At 39.1% G+C, this 19,473-nt stretch overlaps 1 protein-coding gene across 2 annotated transcripts in view; it reads right to left on the reverse strand.

The window, feature by feature from the left end:
• Window positions 1-19,473, reverse strand: part of FARP1 (FERM, ARH/RhoGEF and pleckstrin domain protein 1) — a 269,344-nt gene that overhangs the window by 223,214 nt on the left and 26,657 nt on the right. For both annotated transcript variants that reach the window (XM_089679976.1, XM_089679975.1), the window contains exon 2: window positions 6,621-6,823. In XM_089679976.1, the coding sequence (XP_089536102.1) occupies window positions 6,621-6,791 (171 nt within the window). In that variant the 5' untranslated portion in view covers window positions 6,792-6,823. The remainder of the gene's footprint in view (window positions 1-6,620; window positions 6,824-19,473) is intronic.

Here is a 19,473-nt window from a genome sequence, read left to right on the forward strand (position 1 = left end):
CCCTGTCTCCCAATTTTGGAAATTTTAGTAAATCAACCCCATTGCGTTGTCAGATGCTGAGACTGAAATTTTTTTTTTATATTATATTATTATTATTATAATAAGACATCTTTATATAAAAATAAGGCCAGTTTTGAGGCCATTCAGACATTAAAAGGGCTAGATGCAAAAATCAATAACTCAGTGTATCTGCCTATGAGGCTCCCATTCAGAAGCCAAATCATTCTTTTTAACCAAGGTTAAAAAAAAAAAGTGGGTTTTTTTTTTTGTTTAACTTCTAGCTGCTTAGGTAAAATCTGCTTTCTGCTGTTTTTCTCTGCATGCATTACATATTCAGGTGTGCTTTGCCACAATATTCCGTGACAAGAGTAATGGGTTAAACTGGCACAATGTATGTTGGGAGTTAGACAGCAGAAATGCTTAGCATTTCAATTAAGATTAACTTTGTTTGTCTTGTCTACACTGAAGGTTATTATAGGCAGTGAGAGCAGAAAGCCATTCCCACTGCTGACTCGCTTCACCTAGTTTCAGTTCTGCATCTGCAATTTAACATACAATGCATTTGCTTTTATAATCTTCCTAAGAGAACACACTCTGAATCTGTTTTCCGTCATAGATGTAGCAGGTACAAAAGTCAGCTTTAAGCTTTCCATACATTATGCAATTTTCTTATTCAATTTCCTTTAGTTTTACCTTCAACTATGTAGTATAAAGAGCTGCTTGATTGCATACAAGTTGAAAGTGTTTAGGTCTGAACTCTTATTATATGTGGTTTTGGTCACTCTAAAAGGAAAATTGTATAATGTAATTTACAAGCCATGCCATCAAGTGAAAATATTGCATTTAGATACATAATGGCATATTGTAATTGTAAGTTTGATGAAGGTAATGCTCATAAATAAGCCACTTCTTGTTGAAAAAAAAAAACACAAACAAACATACTTTTATGTAATATACAGACTGTGCTCTGGTCTGTCCTTTGAACAATTACTGAGGATTCATGGAGGGGGTTACAGTTATAGGGAAGGTACCCAGGGGGTTTTATCCTTGAAGGTTTGACAACATCCAATCACCCGAAGGTATGGGGCTATAAATACGTTTTGCCTGTACTGTACAATTAAGAGAAGAGGTTTTGGCTAGAAATACACTATAACCCCCTTTGTGCTGGCACCTCCAGGCCCTTTAAGGGGTGTCAGATGCCAGAAGGCAGGGCAGGGTTTATGATCATGTGAACGCCGTGATTGGCTGTCATAGCGGTCACATAATCAGAAAGCTCCTGATCCCAAGTGGCGATTGGAAGCTGTTAGCCGGTAACTGTTCCAGCAGCAATGTGCGCACTCTCAGTACGTGTTTAAATTTTGGTACGCACATGCAGCCTCTGAGCATTAAGACCCACCCCCTGAAAGGCAGCATATATGAGTAATGTTGGCGCCAAGGAGTTAATTTAGCATCTTTAGCATTCACAACAAGCTGTATTCTGTGTCTTCAGAATAGTATTAGGAAAAGGAAAAAGTAATCAAACATTCACTATCCATGTGTCGCCATAACATTTTCTTTGCATGCACAAAAAACTGACTTCCCATCGGCTGCTAAATTATTTCAGTTGAGAAAGCAGTCAATAGCAATAGCTATTTAACAAGCACTGATCAGGAGTTTAAGGGTACTGGACACAGTCCAAGAATGTCATCCCTTCTATAAATCTAACTTACAAGGACTACAGAGCAATGTACATGATATGCAAGGTTGCATTCATTAGGTCCTCACTAGTCATCTGTAACAATAGGTAATATATTTGCTTAGCAGTCTAGTTATACATTTACAGTTTAGGATCTGTACTTAAAAAATGAAAGGAAAGAAATCCAGACTGAACGTGTATCCAGGTGAATTATACATTGTTTTTTTCAGACCAGCCTTCATTTGTTGGTAAATGGCAATAGATATGTCCAGAATTTTTTTTCTTTCAAAGAAAAAGTGGCCCAAAAAAGGAAAAAAACAAACAAAAAAAACACATGGTTTAACCGTTACAATGAGCCACCACCACAAAAAAACCCTAAAACAAATTCCCCTACTCCTGACATTTCATTGAGATTCCACATATATGTGTGCATAATTTTATCTTCTTTAGCTATTTTTTTTAGCCATTTGTATTGGGAGTCTGTTAGAAGGTCTGCTTTCATGGTCACTCCGCTTTACTGATTCCCATAGGAAAGAACAGTGATGCATTTTAAAGTGCAGTAGCATGTATTATCATGGGTTTTACTGCATGGTGAAGATAAACTTTTTTTTGTTTCATAGCTTTAATGCAAACTTCCAAACACACACACACTTATTCACAAGAATGAAGAAACATTAATCAATGCCACAGACACACATCACATAAACATTTTGGGTTTTTAGGTTCTGTAAACTGCAAGCATTTCTTTTATATATATATATATATATATATATATATATATATATATATATACATATACAGTTGCAAGAAAAAGTATGTGAACCCCTTGGGATTACGTGGAGTTTTGCATGAATTGGGCATAAAATGTGCTCTGAACGTCATTTAAGTCATAACAATAGAAGAACACAGTCTGCTGAACATAATACTACACAAACATTAGATGTTGCCATGGTTTAATTGCACATAACATGTAAACATTCACAGTGCAGGAAGGAAAAAGTATGTGAGGCCCTAGCTTAATGACTTCTCCCAGAGCTAATTGGAGCCAGGAGTGAGCCAACCTTGACTCCAATCAGTGTGATGATATTGGATGTGTTGCTGACAGCTGTCCTGCCCTTAAAAAACACACACCTGTTTTGGGTTTACTGGTTTCAAGAAGCACTGTCTGATGTGAACCATGCCTCACAGAAAAGAGCTCTCAGAAGACCTACGATCAAGAATTGTTGACTTGCATGAAGCTGGAAAGGGTTACAAAAGTATCTCCAAAAGCCTTGATGTTCATGTGTCCATGGTAAGACAGACTGTCTACAAATGGAGAAAGTTTAGCACTGTTGCTACTCTGCCTAGGCCTGGTCGTCCTGTAAAAATGACTGCAAGAGCACAGCGCAGAATGCTGCATGAGGTAAAGAAGAATCCCAGAGTGTCAGCTAAAGACCTACAGAAATCTCTGGCACATGCTAACATTTTTGTTGACACATCTACAATAAGGGAAACATTAAACAAGAATGGAGTACACGGGAGGACACCACGGAGGAAGCCATTGCTGTCCAAAAAGAATATTGCAGCACGTTTGAAGTTTTCAAAAGAGCACCTGGATGTTCCACAGCACTACTGGCAAAATATACCGTGGACAGATGAAACCAAGATTGAGTTGTTTGGGAAGAACACACAACACTATGTGTGGAGAAAAAAAGGCACAGCACACCAACATCAAAACCTCATCCCCACTGTAAAACATGGCGGAGGGAGCATCATGGTTTGGGGCTGCTTTGCTGCCTCAGGGCCTGGACGGATTGTTGTCATTGATGGGAAAATGAATTCCAGAGTTTATAAAGACATTTTGCAGGAAAACGTACGACCATCTGTCCACCAACTGAAGCTCCGTAGAGGATGGGTGATGCAACAGGACAATGACCCAAAGCATACAAGTAATTCAACAAAACAATGGCTGCAATAGCACAGAATACGCCTTCTGGAGTGGCCCAGTCAAAGTCCTGACCTCAACCCGACTGAAATGCTGTGGCATGACCTTAAGAGAGCGATTCACACCAGACATCTCAAGAATATTGCTACACTGAAACAGTTTTGTGAAGAGGAGTGGTCCACAATTACTCCAGATCGTTGTGCAGGTCTGATCTGCAACTACAGGAAACGTTTGGTTGAGGTTATTGCTGCTAAAGGAGGGTCAACCAGTTATTAATTCCAAAGGTTCACATACTTTTTCCTCCCTGCACTGTGAATGTTTACATGTTATGTGCAATTAAACCATGGCAACATCTAATGTTTGTGTAGTATTATGTTCAGCAGACTGTGTTCTTCTATTGTTGTGACTTAGATGACGTCAGAGCACATTTTATGCCCAATTCTTGCAAAACTCCACGTAATCCCAAGGGGTTCACATACTTTTTCTTGCAACTGTATGTATATATATATATATATATATATATATATATTTAAGAGTCCAGAGTGAAGGGAATCCAGTTCATTCATGGAAACCACCAAAATGAAATGTCACTTTGCAGCAAATGACTCAATCAAGAAAGCTGCTTTATAATTGGTGATGTGCTTACCCCCTCCCCATTTCTGGTACACTGTGTACTTTATAGAGCACATTGCTGTGTATACATAAGGCAGCCTCTTCTGCTTTCACTTAAAAGTTCACAGGGGGAGAAACCTCCTGGCAGACAGCCCCTTCCAGCAGTGTTATGATAAACTGCTAAGCAGGACAGCCTCAGAGCTCACATAAGCCTGACTGTGTACAACTCTGTCATGATGAATAAAAGGCAGACATTCAAGACCAGTGGTGGAATCCTCACAATTAAGGACTAGTAAAAAAAAAAACGAAAAAAAAAAAATTAACCCCCCCCGAGTTTCTAACACTAGGGTGAGATTTTGTGAAGGTAGCACTGGCACGATAAAATGTATTATTATTTGTATCCAGCCAGTCTCCTCTTGACTGTTATATTACCTTGACTTTTTTTCCTTTTAAGTGAACAGTACAAACAACTTGGAATATACAAAGAACAAAAAAATTAAACTGAAAAGCATGCATAAAAATGAGAAAGAATGAGTGGTTTTTTGACAAAGGGCATTTTTATTTTACAAAGATAGTATTAGTCCGGCCATACATGGATCGAAGTCCTGCAGGTTCAGGTATGTATGGTCTAGCTGGTTGTACACAAGTCCATCTATCTGGCTATAGCAGGCAACACTGATAATTGTATTCTGCCAAGAAGGCTCCCCACCGGAAGAACACAATAATGCTGTGGGAGTGAATCAGTACACTTTTGCTGTTCAATTCACTGGTTGAAAAATTTAAATTTGTATAATGTATGTCCTAGCTTACAACAAAAAAAACCTAAAAAGTAGTTAAGCACAGCAAACAACAGATATTTGTTGAGTAAGGTTAAAGTGTCTATTTATTCAGCTGTGTTGTCTGGAAAAGTTTAACTTTCCTTAATAGTCTTGTTTACACTATATCGTCACATCTTCATGATAGCACATTTCCATGTTTGTATTAATGTCTACGCGTTCATACATTGCCTCTCTTCCTAACAAAAAATAACTCAATCTCAATTTTTTTTTATTTTGGATTGAGTAGATGAAGGTTAAAAACCAATGGCAGTTTGTTTGCCATGAGTGTCAGGGAGATTATACTTTAATTCCTGTGTCGTCAACTCAATAGGAAGTAAAAGGATATCTTTCTCAAACCGCTGTCACGAGAACAAGTATCTACCATTACCATTGGAAACATTTCCCCCTCTATTACTGTTCTGGTGGCAACTTAACTTAACCTCACCACTCTGACAAAATCAGGGTGGATAAAAATTTGATTTTTTTCATTTAAATAGGATTTTTTTGATTTTTATCAAATTTATTTTAATAAAATGCTTTTGGAGTAAAAAAAAATCTATCTAAAGATAGTTTTCTATTTAAGATACATTAATAATTTAGTTTATTTATCATGGGATGAAGCTTAGTTATGTAGCATGAGGGTGAATATTCTGCAATATTTAAATTTTTGGTAAACTCATTCAATGAATCTAAGCTCTGCAAGCTGAGATAACATGCACATGCACTGCACTGATGCGTTCACACAAATTCACAGTAACCATGAAGTGTGGTTTTGAGTCAAATGTCATGTTAAAAATGCACCGCAAGCACATGTAACGCGGCAAAAACGGATCAGTGTGAAAGCAGCCTTATACTTGTTCATTTTGTGCATATCAATGAACTTTCCATTGCTGTGTACATAATGTCAGTAAGAACAACCTTGCAAATGAAATAATGTGAAAGTAAAGTATATACTGCTGGAAAGGGCTCAATTAAATCCAATCCGTTGCATTACCTTGTATAGACAAAGCACAGGTTTCATAGGTTAAACTATAATAAGTTTAACCACATTAAAAATATACATTAGGGTGGTATATTTCATGTAAATCCTGTATTTTTCCCATAAGAGAGGAGAATGAACATCATTCTTGCTTATGTAGTAGACAGGATGTCACCTGGATTTCATCAGCATGCTCTGCTACCTCAGGGGAAATTCTTAAAACCGAATATTTCACCAGCAACAAGAGGAAGGAACGTGGAAAGGGACCCATACTTTACAGCTTAATTAGGTGCTTAATCATAGTGCATTAATCAATAATGAAATGTTTATTCATAGGAGTTAGATGAGGTTAACATAATATAGTGTTACAACATAACTACACTGACCAGCTGTAACATTATGACTACTCAATATTAGGTGGGTGGTCATAATGTTATGGCTGATCAGTGTAAGCATTCATGTTTTCAATAACTGCTAATGGTTCAACATTTTGAACTTGATCAAAGAGTAGAATAGAAAAAACTGCATTTCACTGATGATCATTTTTATCACATGAATTGGATAACTGTCATGGCTAATACACAGGCTGAAAAAGATCATGAAAACACTTACCGGAACTTCAATAGTTTCCTGTGTGTCATCCAACATTTGCACTTTAAAGGGAAAGGACTTGCCCTGTGGTGACAGAGGAGGTTTGGTTCCATGTTCCAAAGTGCTGATCCCAGCACTCTCCGGAGCACCTAATCGAGAGGCTGCTGTCTGTTGTTGTTCTATCTCCCCCATACTTTAGTAGTCCACAGCTATGTTCTTTACCACTGCAAAGAAAACAATGCAACATTAAATGGTAAATAAACTACTGCTGTCATGTCATATTAGAACACAAAAAATATGTTCCACTTATTTTTCCTAAGAAATATTTTTGAATAAAAAAAACATAATGCTAAAGGGCACGGAAGCTTGTGTGAAATTTTAAGTCTAGATTTAAAAAAAAAAAAAAAGTCTGTCACTAGGACCAATACGTGCAACACAAACGCTTGAAATGATGTCCAGAAATGCTGATGCACATCAGTACCGTGTGCAAGAGGCCCTTGTGCAAATGACCAAGAGTACCAATTTTAAAAGAAGGTAACCATTATTCTGCTACCAAATTAGCCTTCAGCGCATTATTTATTGATCAATGATTTTACAAGAATAGTTCAACTTGAAATCTTTTGAAATTTAAATGCATACTACTAAGCCATATGATTTTTTTTTTTTTTTTTTGGGTACTACAATTTGCATTATGTTACATTATTGGAAAATAAAACATTTTAATATTAACTTGAAATCCATTCTTATTTCTGTTTTGTGCAGCAGAACAGAAAAAGAGAAAACTAAAAAATGTTTCATAGAAAAAGGATTTAAGCTTCCCGTATTGCAGTACAAAAAAAGTCAGCTAATGTGAAGCAGTAGGAGTAATATTGTTACTACAAAGACAAAGCAGGAGACTGTAGAAAGCAAAAATAGGTGTACATATGGGCTCCAGATGTGAGCTCACACTCGTAATTCAGGATATTAAAACAACACTGTAAACAACTATATACATGCATGGACTACCTAGTTATGTAATATGAGAAGGCAAGCCACACAGCCTCCATACCACATTTTGAAACATTTCAGAAGCATTCCCAACAACTGGGACATTTTCTCAGCAAACCCCATGTTTCAGATGGTAAGATAAAGACTCTTTTCAATGAATTTGTGGGATATCCAGTGACAAATCACCTTCATGCCACCATCAGCTTCACCAAGCTTTTCAGTTTATCCTGCCTGAGTCATGAAATTTATATACAGTACTGTGCAAAGGTTTTGGGCAGGTATGAAGAAATGCTGTAAAGTAAGAATGCTTTCAAAACTATATTTATTATTTTAAGCAATTTACAAAATGCAAAGTAAGCAAACCCAAGAAAAATCTAAATCAAATCAATATTTGGTGTGACTACCCTTTGGATTCAAACCAGCATCAATTCTTACTCTTGCACCCTTTATACACTGGGATTTTGTAGGATTAAATCAGGTGTACGCGTCTGGTGGAAATGTCCAGTCGTGAGTAGGTTCTGGATCCGTATATTTAATTTTCTTTACTCAGTGACAGGAATTAATATCCGTAGATCGCCGGAAGTGGCCTTGTTTAATATACTACCCTCTGATGTTCCCAAAAAATCGATTAAATTAATTTTATATATCATATTGGCGGCTCGCATTACCATAGCTAGGAGTTGGAAACAATCCTTGATCCCACTGGATAGAGTGAAACAAAAACTTAACTGGATAATGGTTAATGATAAACTGACGAGTATCGTCACTGATGATGTGTCCAGATTTGAGAGGACTTGGGAGCCTTGGATTAATTATATTACTGTATCATGAGTGTTTGGCAGCTGACCCCCCCCCCTTTTATATATATATATTTTTTTTTCCTCTTTCTTTCACTTGAGAGTACTTTCCTTTTCGTCTCTCTCTTCCTCTCTTTTTCTACTATTTGTTGAAACATTTTTTTTCTCTCTGTTATTTTTGGTTCATTTTGATTTAATTTTTGTTTATTGATCTATGAAACCTGTATGTTTTGATGGCTATGACATTTCTTATGTGAATTGTAATGCTATTGTCTGCTAATCTTTTTATGTACCTACCAGTGTTATGATTATGATTCTACATCTTGTTCCACCATGCAGGTGGGCCCTTTTTTTTTTTCTCTTTTATTGTTCGCCATCTTGTTTTACGCTTTAATATGCTTGTTTCTCAATAAAAATATTGAAATATAAATCAGGTGTACGATTAGTCAATCATACCAAGCAAGGGTTAATGATCATCAATTTTATATGTAGGTTGAAACCGTAATTAACTGAAAGAGAAACAGCTTTGTAGGAGGGTTAAACTGGGCAAGAATAGCCAAACTCTGCTACTAAGGTGAGGTTGTGAAAACCAGTTTCATGTCACGGGTCCTACACAAGGGCAAGACTGAGAACAGCAACAAGACACAAGGTATTTATACTGCATCAGCAAGGTTTCCCCCAGGCAAAGATTTCAAAGCAGACTGGAGTTTCAAGAGTTCAAGCCATTTTGAAGAAGCACAAAGAAACAGGCAACGCAGTTGTCAGCCAAGGAAAGTTAATGCAGATTATTATTATTATTATACAGGATTTATATCACGCCAACAGTTTGCTCAGCGCTTTACAATATAACGGGAGACAATACAGCAACAATACAGTTCAATACAAAAGGGTTAGGAGGGCCCTGCTCCTCGGAGCTTACAATCTAGGAGGGAGGGGCTGGTTTTACAACTATGAGGCAGATTATTATTATACAGTATTTATAAAGCGCCAATAGTTCGCTCAGCGCTGTACATTACAAAGGGGGACAGAACATGTGACAGAACAATACCAATACAATGCAAAACATGAGGGGATCGAGGGCCCTGCTCTTTCGAGCTTACAATCTAGGAGATAAACACATAATGCTTACTTCCCTTCAACACCAGAAGATGTCCAGCATTGCCTTCAGCACAGAACTGGCGGAAACAAATGGAACCCAGGTACACCCATCTTCTGTTTGGATAAGTCTGGTCAGAAGTGGTCTTCATGGAAGAATTGCATCCACAAAGCCATACATCTGATATGGAAACAAGGCTAAGTGAATCAAAGAAAACATAGAAACTGGGGTGCAGAAAAATGGCAGCAAATACTCTGGTCTGATGAGTCAAAATTGAAGAGAGCAGTACAATAATGAGTATCTGCAGGCAACAGTGAAGCATGGTGGAGGTTCCTTGCAAGTTTGAGGCTGCATTTCTGCAAACAGAGTTGGAGATTTGGTCAGGGTCAATGAGGAGAAATACAGGTAGATACTTATCCATCATGCCATTCCATCGGGGAGGTGTGTGATTGGCCCCAAATGTATTCTGCAGCAGTAAAATGTATTTATTTCCTGTACTTATATAGTGCCATCAATTTATGCAGTACTTTTACATATATATTGTACATTCACATCAGTCCCTAACCCTCAAGGGGCATACAATCTAAGGTCCCTAACTCACATTCATACATATATATACCAGGGCCAATTTAGACAGGAGTCAATTAACCTACCAGCAAGTCTTTGGAAAATGACCCCAAACACACAGCCATGTCATTAAAGGAGAAGTACAGCCAAAGCTCTGTATGGATCACAGGAGTGAAGTTATTTCTGCACGTCTGTGATCCGTTTTCAGCTGACAGCAGGCTGAAATAGGGGGCACAGCAGAGAGCGGTGACTGACAACGGTAGAACTCAGCAATCATGTGATCGCTGAGTTCTCACCCTTAGAGTCGGCAGGGGACAGATGCAGCACTGAACCAATGCTGCATCCATCTAGGTACGTATAATTTGGGAATAAAAAAAAATCCACACTTCTCTTTTAACCACTTGGCAACCGTGCTATAGCCGAACGACAGCTACAGCGCAGTTGTCCAGTTCTGGGAGGGCGTCATATAATGTCCTCCCAGAATGCTCCCTTACACACGCCCCCAGTGATCGCTGTGTCCTACGGACACAGCTGATCACCTAATGTGATGAAAAGCCAATCACAGCGGCCTTTTACCGAGTGATCAGCTGTGTACAATGACACAGCAGATCAACGTGTAAATGCAGTTGCCTGTTATAAGCTGCACTTGCCTCACGCTGTCACAGTGCGAGGAAAGTACTGCCGATAACCAGCAATTGTCAAAAACCAGATCGGTACTGATGATCAGTGCCCAGCAGTGCCACCCACCTGTGCCCATTAGTACTACCAGTCAGTGCCACTCATCAGTGCTGCATATCAGTGCCACCTATCCGTTCCACCTCATCAGTGCAGCCTCATCAATGCACATCAGTGAAGGAGAAAAATTACCGGTTTGCAAAATTTTATAATAGAAATATAGAAAAAGATCTTTTTTTATTTTTTGCCCTTTTTGTTAATAGCACAAAATATAAAACACCCAGTGGCGATTAAATACCACCAAAAGAAAGCTCTACTTGTGTGAAAAAAATAAATAAAAATTTCATATGGGTACAGTGTTGCATGACCGCGTGATTGTCAAAGTGCGACAGCGCTGAAAGATTAAAATTGGCCTGGGGGAAGTGGGTATAAGTGACCAGTAGGCAAATGGTTAAGAACTATCTTCAGCATAAAGAACAAGCAGTCCTGGAAGATTGAGTCTCTTTGGGATTAAATGAAGAGACAGAAGGATTTGAGGCGGCCTACATCCTCAGATGATCTGTGGTTAGTTCTCCAAGATGATTGCAACAACCTACCTGCCGAGTTCCTTCAAAAACTGTGTGCAAGTATACCTAGAAGAACTGATGCTGTTTTGAAGGCAAATGGTGGTCAAATCAAATGATTTGGATTTCTCTTCTGTTCATTTACTTTCTATTTTGTTATTTGGTAATAATAAACTGTTAATACTTCCATTTCTGAAAGCATTCTTAATTTACAGCATTTTTTTACGCCTACCTAAAACTTTGGCACAGTAGTGTACATTATTAAGGGTTCGAGGACTACAACAGTAGACCGAAAAGGAAACATTGGTTTTGCGTCAAATGTAACGGTTTTATGTTTATATCTTCTTTTACACTATATGTTTTACAGTCTTTTATTGGAAAATTAAGATATATTATATGGCACAGCATTTAACAGAACACTACAGGAGCCAATTCACATATAAGTGATCCGATGTGGTGCGTTAATGCAAATATATTAGTGTGCATACAGTAAAAGTGATTGTAAACCTTTATTTTTTTTGTTAAAATAATAAAAATTATATACTTACCTGCTTTGCGCAATTGTTTTCCACAATAAAGTGCCAAGTAATCTCTTCTGGGGTTCCACTCCAGGCTCAGTCCTGAGCAGGGATATGTATGTCCACTGACACTGACACACACTTGGCCCTGCCCTCTCCTTTGAGGGGAGATGGATAGAAGAAGCACTGCTGCTCTCAGGCACAAGTATTTGGTGGGGGGCCAGGGGAACTGCCAACATACTAAAACTGATGAAAAACATAACTGACCCTTTCTTTAAAAATGCAGCGCATCACAAAACCAGCTACATGCATTAGGCTCAGCTCTGGTGTTTTGGACTATGCTGTACAATATGTCGGTATGCCATTCTCGATGAATGACACCGCACAACATATTTTTATTTGTTTTGGTAGTATGATTTGCCACAATGCACAGCTTTGAATGGATGGTAAGGGTATATTTATTAACCTCTTCCAGTTCAGTGCATGCCAATAAACGGCTGGATGGGAGCGCTGCCGATGAGGGGGGATGTTTCTAAACGTCCCCCCAACATCCATTGCCTGGGAGCGCGCAGAACCGTGTTCTCTGCCTGCTGTGTCTAACGGACACAGTGGAACACAGATCGCTGTACAGGACCTCTATGCGAGGTCCTGAATCATGTGATCACTGATTGGCCAATCAGTGATCATATCAATAGTAGTAAACAAGATGTCACTTCCTGACATTGTTTACTACTTGTGAAATTTGTGAATGATCACAGAAGTCACATGGTACAAGGCTATTCACAACAGCCTTGAACCATGTGACAACCTGTGACCAATCACAGCTCTCACAGTATTTCTCAATGGCTGCAGGAATGCAGCCAGAGAGAAAGAAATGATTGGTTTTACAGCTTTTATGGGTGTAAAAGCAATCAGTGCAAAAAAAAAAAAAAAAAAACTATGGTGACACTGTACTGTTAGGGTGACAGTATGTAAAAAAAAAAATACATAAATATAAAAAATTAAATAAAAATGTAAAAAAAAAGTTTAAAAAATTATAATTTTTTTTAATGAACTAATTTGGGTTATTCTTTTTTTTTTACCAATAGGATAGCTGAATACTTTTTGGCCAAGATTTATGAAGAAAGATTATTTATTTGCAAAATTTTATAAGAAAAACCCCTTTCTTTTCAAAATTTTTGGTCTTTTTCATTTATATAGCAAAAAAAAATAAAAATCCCAGTGGTTAATAAATACCACCAAAAATTTTATCTGTCTCAAAAAAAATGCTAAAAAGTTAATATCGGTACAGTGTTGCATTACCGCGCAATTGCCATTCAAAGTGTGATAGCGCTGAAAGCTGAAAATTGACCTGGACTGGAAGGGGGTGAAAGTGTCCAGACTTGAAGTGGTTAAACAGTGAATGTGACATTCACCAAACCGTCCCATCCAGGCAAATCAATCACTGTGATTAAAAACACAAGGAATTTCTTTAGTCAATGTCATATTCACTGCTTTATATCCCCCCTTCCCCCTACCACCAAATCAGGGGCCAATAAACTTACAAAGGTACCAACCTGAAGAACGCAGCATTATACAGGGGTTAGACAAAAAAAAAATGGAAACTGCATGATTTGCAGATGTGAAAGTGACATGTTTCGTGTTGAAAGCAGAAGTGATGTAACATGCTTTTGTTTCCCCTGCTGCGTGATGAGACACCTAAATCTCACTTTCCTCATTTGCTGCGTGCGCTGCTAGTGAAACGGATTCATGTTCTCCCTGTGCCTGCGTGGGTTTCCTCCGGGTACTCTGGTTTCCTCCCACACTCCAAAGACATGCTGGCAGGTTAATTGGATCCTCTCTAAATTGGCCCTAGTATGTGTATGTACGGATGTGAGTTAGGGACCTTAGATTGTACGCCACTTGAGGGTTAGGGACTGATGTGAATGTACAATATATATATGTGTAAAAGCGCTGTGTAAATTGACAGTGCTATATAAGTACCTGAAATAAATAAATGTCAGAGCTTACTGAGCTTCAAAGAAGTCAAATAGTTGGTGACTACTTAGCTGGTGCCTTTGTGACAGAAGTTGCCAATGTATCAAAGGTTATGATGGAAAATGTTGTCTGATAAGCATAACAATGGTCGACATGGTCAGCTGACCGAAAGAGGCAGAAGGACATTGCACAGAATTGTGACCCAGAATAAGAAAACAACTGCTGCAAAAGTGACTGCAGAGCTCAATCTCAGTCATCACGGGAGCTCTGACATGACTGATATTACTAACAGCCCATGCAGTGAATGACGAAAACACAGAGCACCTGACACCGATCCAGCCCCTTAGGCTGTCACATAGTGGTTTTTACCACTGCCTGCTCTGGTTTCTTCTGCTGACCCTTAGTCACTGCAGGATCAATAGTGATGTAGGGGGTCAATGATGAGAGGAACTGCAGTGGCCAGCATGGGACTTACTCTCCCATTCATCTTCAGTGACAGAGCTTTTAGCAATCACTCCAATGGACAGCTACGTATATTGCCACTTTCTTCTCAGATTAATGCCTTTGTAACCTGGTCGACTCCTGAAATGGTCACTTTAACCACTTGCCCTCTAGAGGATTTACCCCCCTTAATGACAAGGCCTCTTTTTGCTACTCGGCACTAATTCAACTGATAATTGTGCAGTCATGCAGTGCTGTAATCAAATGAAATTTACAAGTATAGCTTTCTTTCAGTGGTATTTGATCACCTGTGCGCTTTTTATTTTTCGTACTATAAACAAAAAAAGACCGAAAATTTTGAAGAAAAACTATATTTTTTTCTTTTGACTATAAAAAATATATAGTAAACTCAAAGTTACGTATAAATTTAAACTAAAATGTATTCTTCTACATGTTTTTGGTAAAAAAAATCCCAATAAGTGTATATTGATTGCTTTGTGTGAAAGTTATAGCATCTACAAACTATGGTATAGATACTGCAATTTACGCCATTTTTTTTGCTATACAGCGCTGCACGAATTGCGCAGTCATGCAATATGGTACGTAAATGAAATTTATGTCCCTTTTTTCCCACAAAAAGAGCTTTTTTTTGGTGGTATTTGGTCACCTGTGCACTTTTTAGTTTTGGCACTACAAACAAAAAATTTTGAGAAAAAAATTTTGTTTTTGAAAAAAATATTTTCTCATTTCTGTCATAATAAAAATCCAAAAAAAACCTAAAAATTCGTCATAAATTTAGACCAAAATGTATTCTATGTTTTTGGTTAAAATCCCAATAAGTGTATATTTATTGCTTTGTGTGAAAGTTATAGCATCTACAAACTATGGTATAGATAATGGAATTTACACAGCTTTTACTTTCTGACTGCTCATCACATTTCTTGAGGTGCTAAAATACTAGGATAGTACAAACACCCCCAAATGACCCCTTTTCTGAAAGTAGACACCCTAAGCTATCTGTTGAGAGGCATATTGAGTCCATGGAAGATTTTTTTTTTTTCTTCCCACAAGTTTCTGGAAAATGACAAAAACTTTTTTTTTTAAACACAAAGTTGTCATTTAAATGATATATTTCTCGCACAAGCCATGGGTATATGTGGAATTACACCCTAAAATACATTCTGCTACTTCTACCGAGTATGGGGATACCACGTGTGAGACTTTTTGGGAGCCTGGCCACATACAGGAGCCTGAAATCCAATGACCACTTTGAAAGCCTGAAGGTGCGTAACTTCCTCATTTCACTTCCTCATTACCTATCACAGTTTCTAAGGCCCTGAAATGCCAGGATAGCCCCAACCCCCCCCCCCCCCCCCCAAATGACCCCTTTTTGGAAAGGGAAAAGCATTCTTTGGATGGATGAAATTAAGATTAATGTGTACCAGAATGACGGGAAGACAAAAGTGTGAAGAAAGCTCGGAACAGCTCATGACCCAAAGCACACGTCATCTGTAAAACATGGTGGGGGCAGTGTGATGACGTGGGCATGCATGGCTTCCAGTGGCACTGGGTCATTGGTGTTTATTGATGATGTGACAGAAGCAGCTCGATGAATTCTGCAGTGTTTAGAGAGATACTGTCAGCCCAGATTCAGCCAAATGCAGCAAAGTTAATTGGATGGTGCTTCACAATACAGATACACAATGATGCAAAACACACTGCAAAAGCAACCCAGGAGCTTTTGAAGGAAAAGAAGTGGAATATTCTGCAAAGGCCGAGTCAATCACCTGATCTCAATCCAATTGAGCATGTATTTCACTTGCTGAAGGCAAAACTAAAGGCAGAAAGTCCCATGAACAAAGAACAACTGAAGACAGCTGCAGTTAGATCCTGGTAAAGCATCAGAAAGGAGGAAAGGGGGATGGCTATTTGTAAAAGCTGTAATTCCTAAACCCTTCCTCCAATTTGGATGTACATACCTCAAATTAAACCTGAGAGTGTGCACCTTCAGCCCATATCCATTATATAAAACTACAGCTTGAATGTGTTTTGGTAAAAAACTAAAAAAAAAAAGAAAAAAACTAAAATTGTGCCTGTGTCCAAATATATATGGACCTGTGTGTGTATTTTATTTATTTAATTTTTTTAACAACTGCCATGATCGGACCTTTTCATAAATGTGCAGTGACAGTGACCAGAAAATTTCAACACAGCAACCTCTGAACACTGCAGACACTTAAATCAATTCAAACTGTCGAAATTCCCCAGGGAATCTAAAACTGGATTTCAAGACTAGGTTATTTCATATGCATTATGTAGGTTGTTAGGTTATTTGTAAATTATACCGCACTAGACAAAGTGCTGCAGCTCAGCTGGTTGTCAAAGTATAGCAAATGGTTCCAGTGTCAGCAGTACAAAAGCATGTCAATTCAGCCAACACCATATCTAAGCAAGAAGTAGCACCATATGAGACACAGCTTACTTTTCAAAACAATGGCTATAAGGAGTGCAAAAGGACCCCAAAGAGGATTCAACATTTTCACACATGCTGAGCAGCTTAGTCATCCAGAACATGCTAATCATTCCTCTCAAAAGTGTGTTATTTATTTTAACATTTGATTTCATGGCTATAAAAAAAAGCTCTATCGTCCACGCCTGATAATTAGTTGTTACAATTTCTACAAGCAGGAAAAACATTTTTGAATATTGTTCCACAAAGAATACAGTGCTTTTCCATATATTGCTATACTATTAAAGTCATATATGTGTGAAATAGTTAAAGGCCACTACCATCCTTCCATTCATCTTGATTAGTCCCCAGTATTTGACACTACTGACAACTGACTAGATAGTCTGTACTGCAATTTCTTTAATGTTTTAGGATCTCAGAAGTGTTCTTTCTCACTATGTCTCTTATTTTACAATAACAGTTTTTCTGGGGAATATTTTCTTCCTATTCTACACCCATAGCCTTGCCAACTGAATAGTTAATTTGGTTTTTAAATATCACCTCTATCCAAATGATACTTAACTTTCAGCTCCCAACATAACTTCCCTGCATTCTTGTGTTCATGACTTTTGTTTGGCTTTCATGAGGATTTACCCCCCTTCCTGACCAGGCCATTTTTTGAGTTAAGGCGCTGCGTTACTTTAACTGATAATTGTGCGGTCATGCAATGGTGCACCCAAATGAAATGTATGTCCTTTTTTCACACGAATTGAGCTTTCTTTTGGTGGTATTTGATCGCCTTTGCATTTTTTATTTTTTGCGCTATAAAAAAACAGACAATTTTGAGGAAAAAAACTGACTTTTTGCTATTAACCCCTTGACTCCGACCGTACGCAAATATGCGGCCTCTCAGCGTCTGGGCCTTGATGCCGAGCAGCCACATATTTGCGTACTATTTGAAAACACATATGTGCGGATAGCACGTGCCCTGTGCGCTCCCAGCAACATGTTGGTGTCTCACGGATAGGTTCCGACCTCCCCTTGCGATTTGGGACCTTTTCCGATCATGTAAACGCGACTCATGGTAGTCACATGATCCTAAAACCCTGCCCTGCCTCCTGTATCTGAAAACCCCTTAAAGGGCCAGAAGGCGGTGGCATGAGGAGGTTAAACATGTCGAGTAAAAAAATTTTAAAAATCAAATTTCATCAAATTTAGACCAAAATGTATTCTGCGATATGTCTTTGCTAAAAAAAAAAATCCCAATACGTGTAAATTAATTGGTTTACGTGAAAGTTATAGCGATTATATATGGCGGTATAGAAACTGGAATTTTTTGCGGTTTCGAAGTAAGCTGTGTGTGTGCGCTTCACTATAATCACACTGCTTTGCATGGCTGTGCACAGCCATGCGAAGCAGTGTGCACGAGCTGACAGGGAGAACTGTTTTGTTTGCTCGGCAATCACCGGCCGAGACCTGGTGACTGACAGCCGCAGCCGCGAATGGCGATGTGAGGGTGCGCGTCCCGTACCTGGAAATGCAAAATAACGTACATATACGTGATTTTGTGCACCCATGCTGCCCTGTAGCAGTATATCTGCTATAGGGCAGCCGGGAAGCAGTTAATTTTATTCACTTGCAGTGTGCCTTGCACACTTGCTAACAAATTTTACTTCTTTGAGAAGAGGAAATTCCCTAGCCTAACCTCTTTCCATGTAATAGCCCTCCTCCTCCTCCTCCTCTAGAAAGGCCTAGTTACTGTTTGACACAAAAGAAAAACACTGCAAGTATGATTTACACTCAACTGTACATGATTTTACTTGGTCTTGTTTTTTAAGTTGATGACAGGGCCTCTTTAAGAATGCTAGCTTGTATGAAGAGCTGAGTTTTAAAGTTACAATGATTCTAAAGGTTAATTTTTTGCCTATACTTACCTGCTATGGGCAGTGGTTTTACACAGAGCAGCCAGGATCCTCCACTTCCCGGGTCCCCCGCACGCTCTCCTGGCTCCTCCTGTCGGGTGCCCCCAGAGCAAGCAGCTTGCTATGGGGGCACCCGCTGCTGTGTTTGTCCATTCACACACAGAGCCATGGCTTGGCCCTGCCCCCCCTCTCTCCTCATTGGCTGTCTGTGATTGACAGCAGTGGGAGCCATTGGCTCCTGCTTGCTGTCTCAGCCAGTGAGGAGGCAGAGACCCGGGGCAGTCGAGGCTGTCATTCATATCGCTGGCGATGAGACTCAGGTAAGTATTGAGGGGGATGGGAGCATTGCTGCACATAGGATTTTTTACCTTCATGCATAGAATGCATGGAGATAAGAAAACCTTGAGCCTTTACAACCACTTTAACTCCACTCTTCTGACCACAGTTAGGGTTTAAAGTGATACTAAAGGCTCATTTTTATTTTTTTTTAAATAACAAACATGTTATACTCACTTGTTCTGTGCAGTTGTTTTGCACAGAATAGATCCAATCCTCCTCTTCTTGTGTCCCCTGCCAGTGCTTCTGGCTCCTGCCATTTGAGCAGTGCCCCCACAGCAAATGGCTTGCTATGAGGGCACTGGTGCATGCTCGCTCCCCAGCCCCACTCTCTGCATCCATAAGACACGGCAGAGCGTGGCTCGGCCCCCCACTCCCTCCTCTCAAGCGGTGAATGACAGCAGCAGGAGCCAACGGCTCCTGCTGAAGTGTCTCAGCAAATGAGGGAAAGACCTGGGAGTTCCAGGTCTCCCATGCACATCGCTGGACCGAAATCGGACTTAGGTAAGTATTAGTGGGTGCTGAGGAGGCTACTGCACACAGGTT

Source organism: Staurois parvus, unplaced genomic scaffold, assembly GCF_062004578.1.
Source record: "Staurois parvus isolate SC_StPar_1 unplaced genomic scaffold, SC_StPar_1.0 ptg000233l, whole genome shotgun sequence".
In the NCBI taxonomy this organism is placed as follows: Eukaryota; Metazoa; Chordata; class Amphibia; order Anura; family Ranidae; genus Staurois; species Staurois parvus.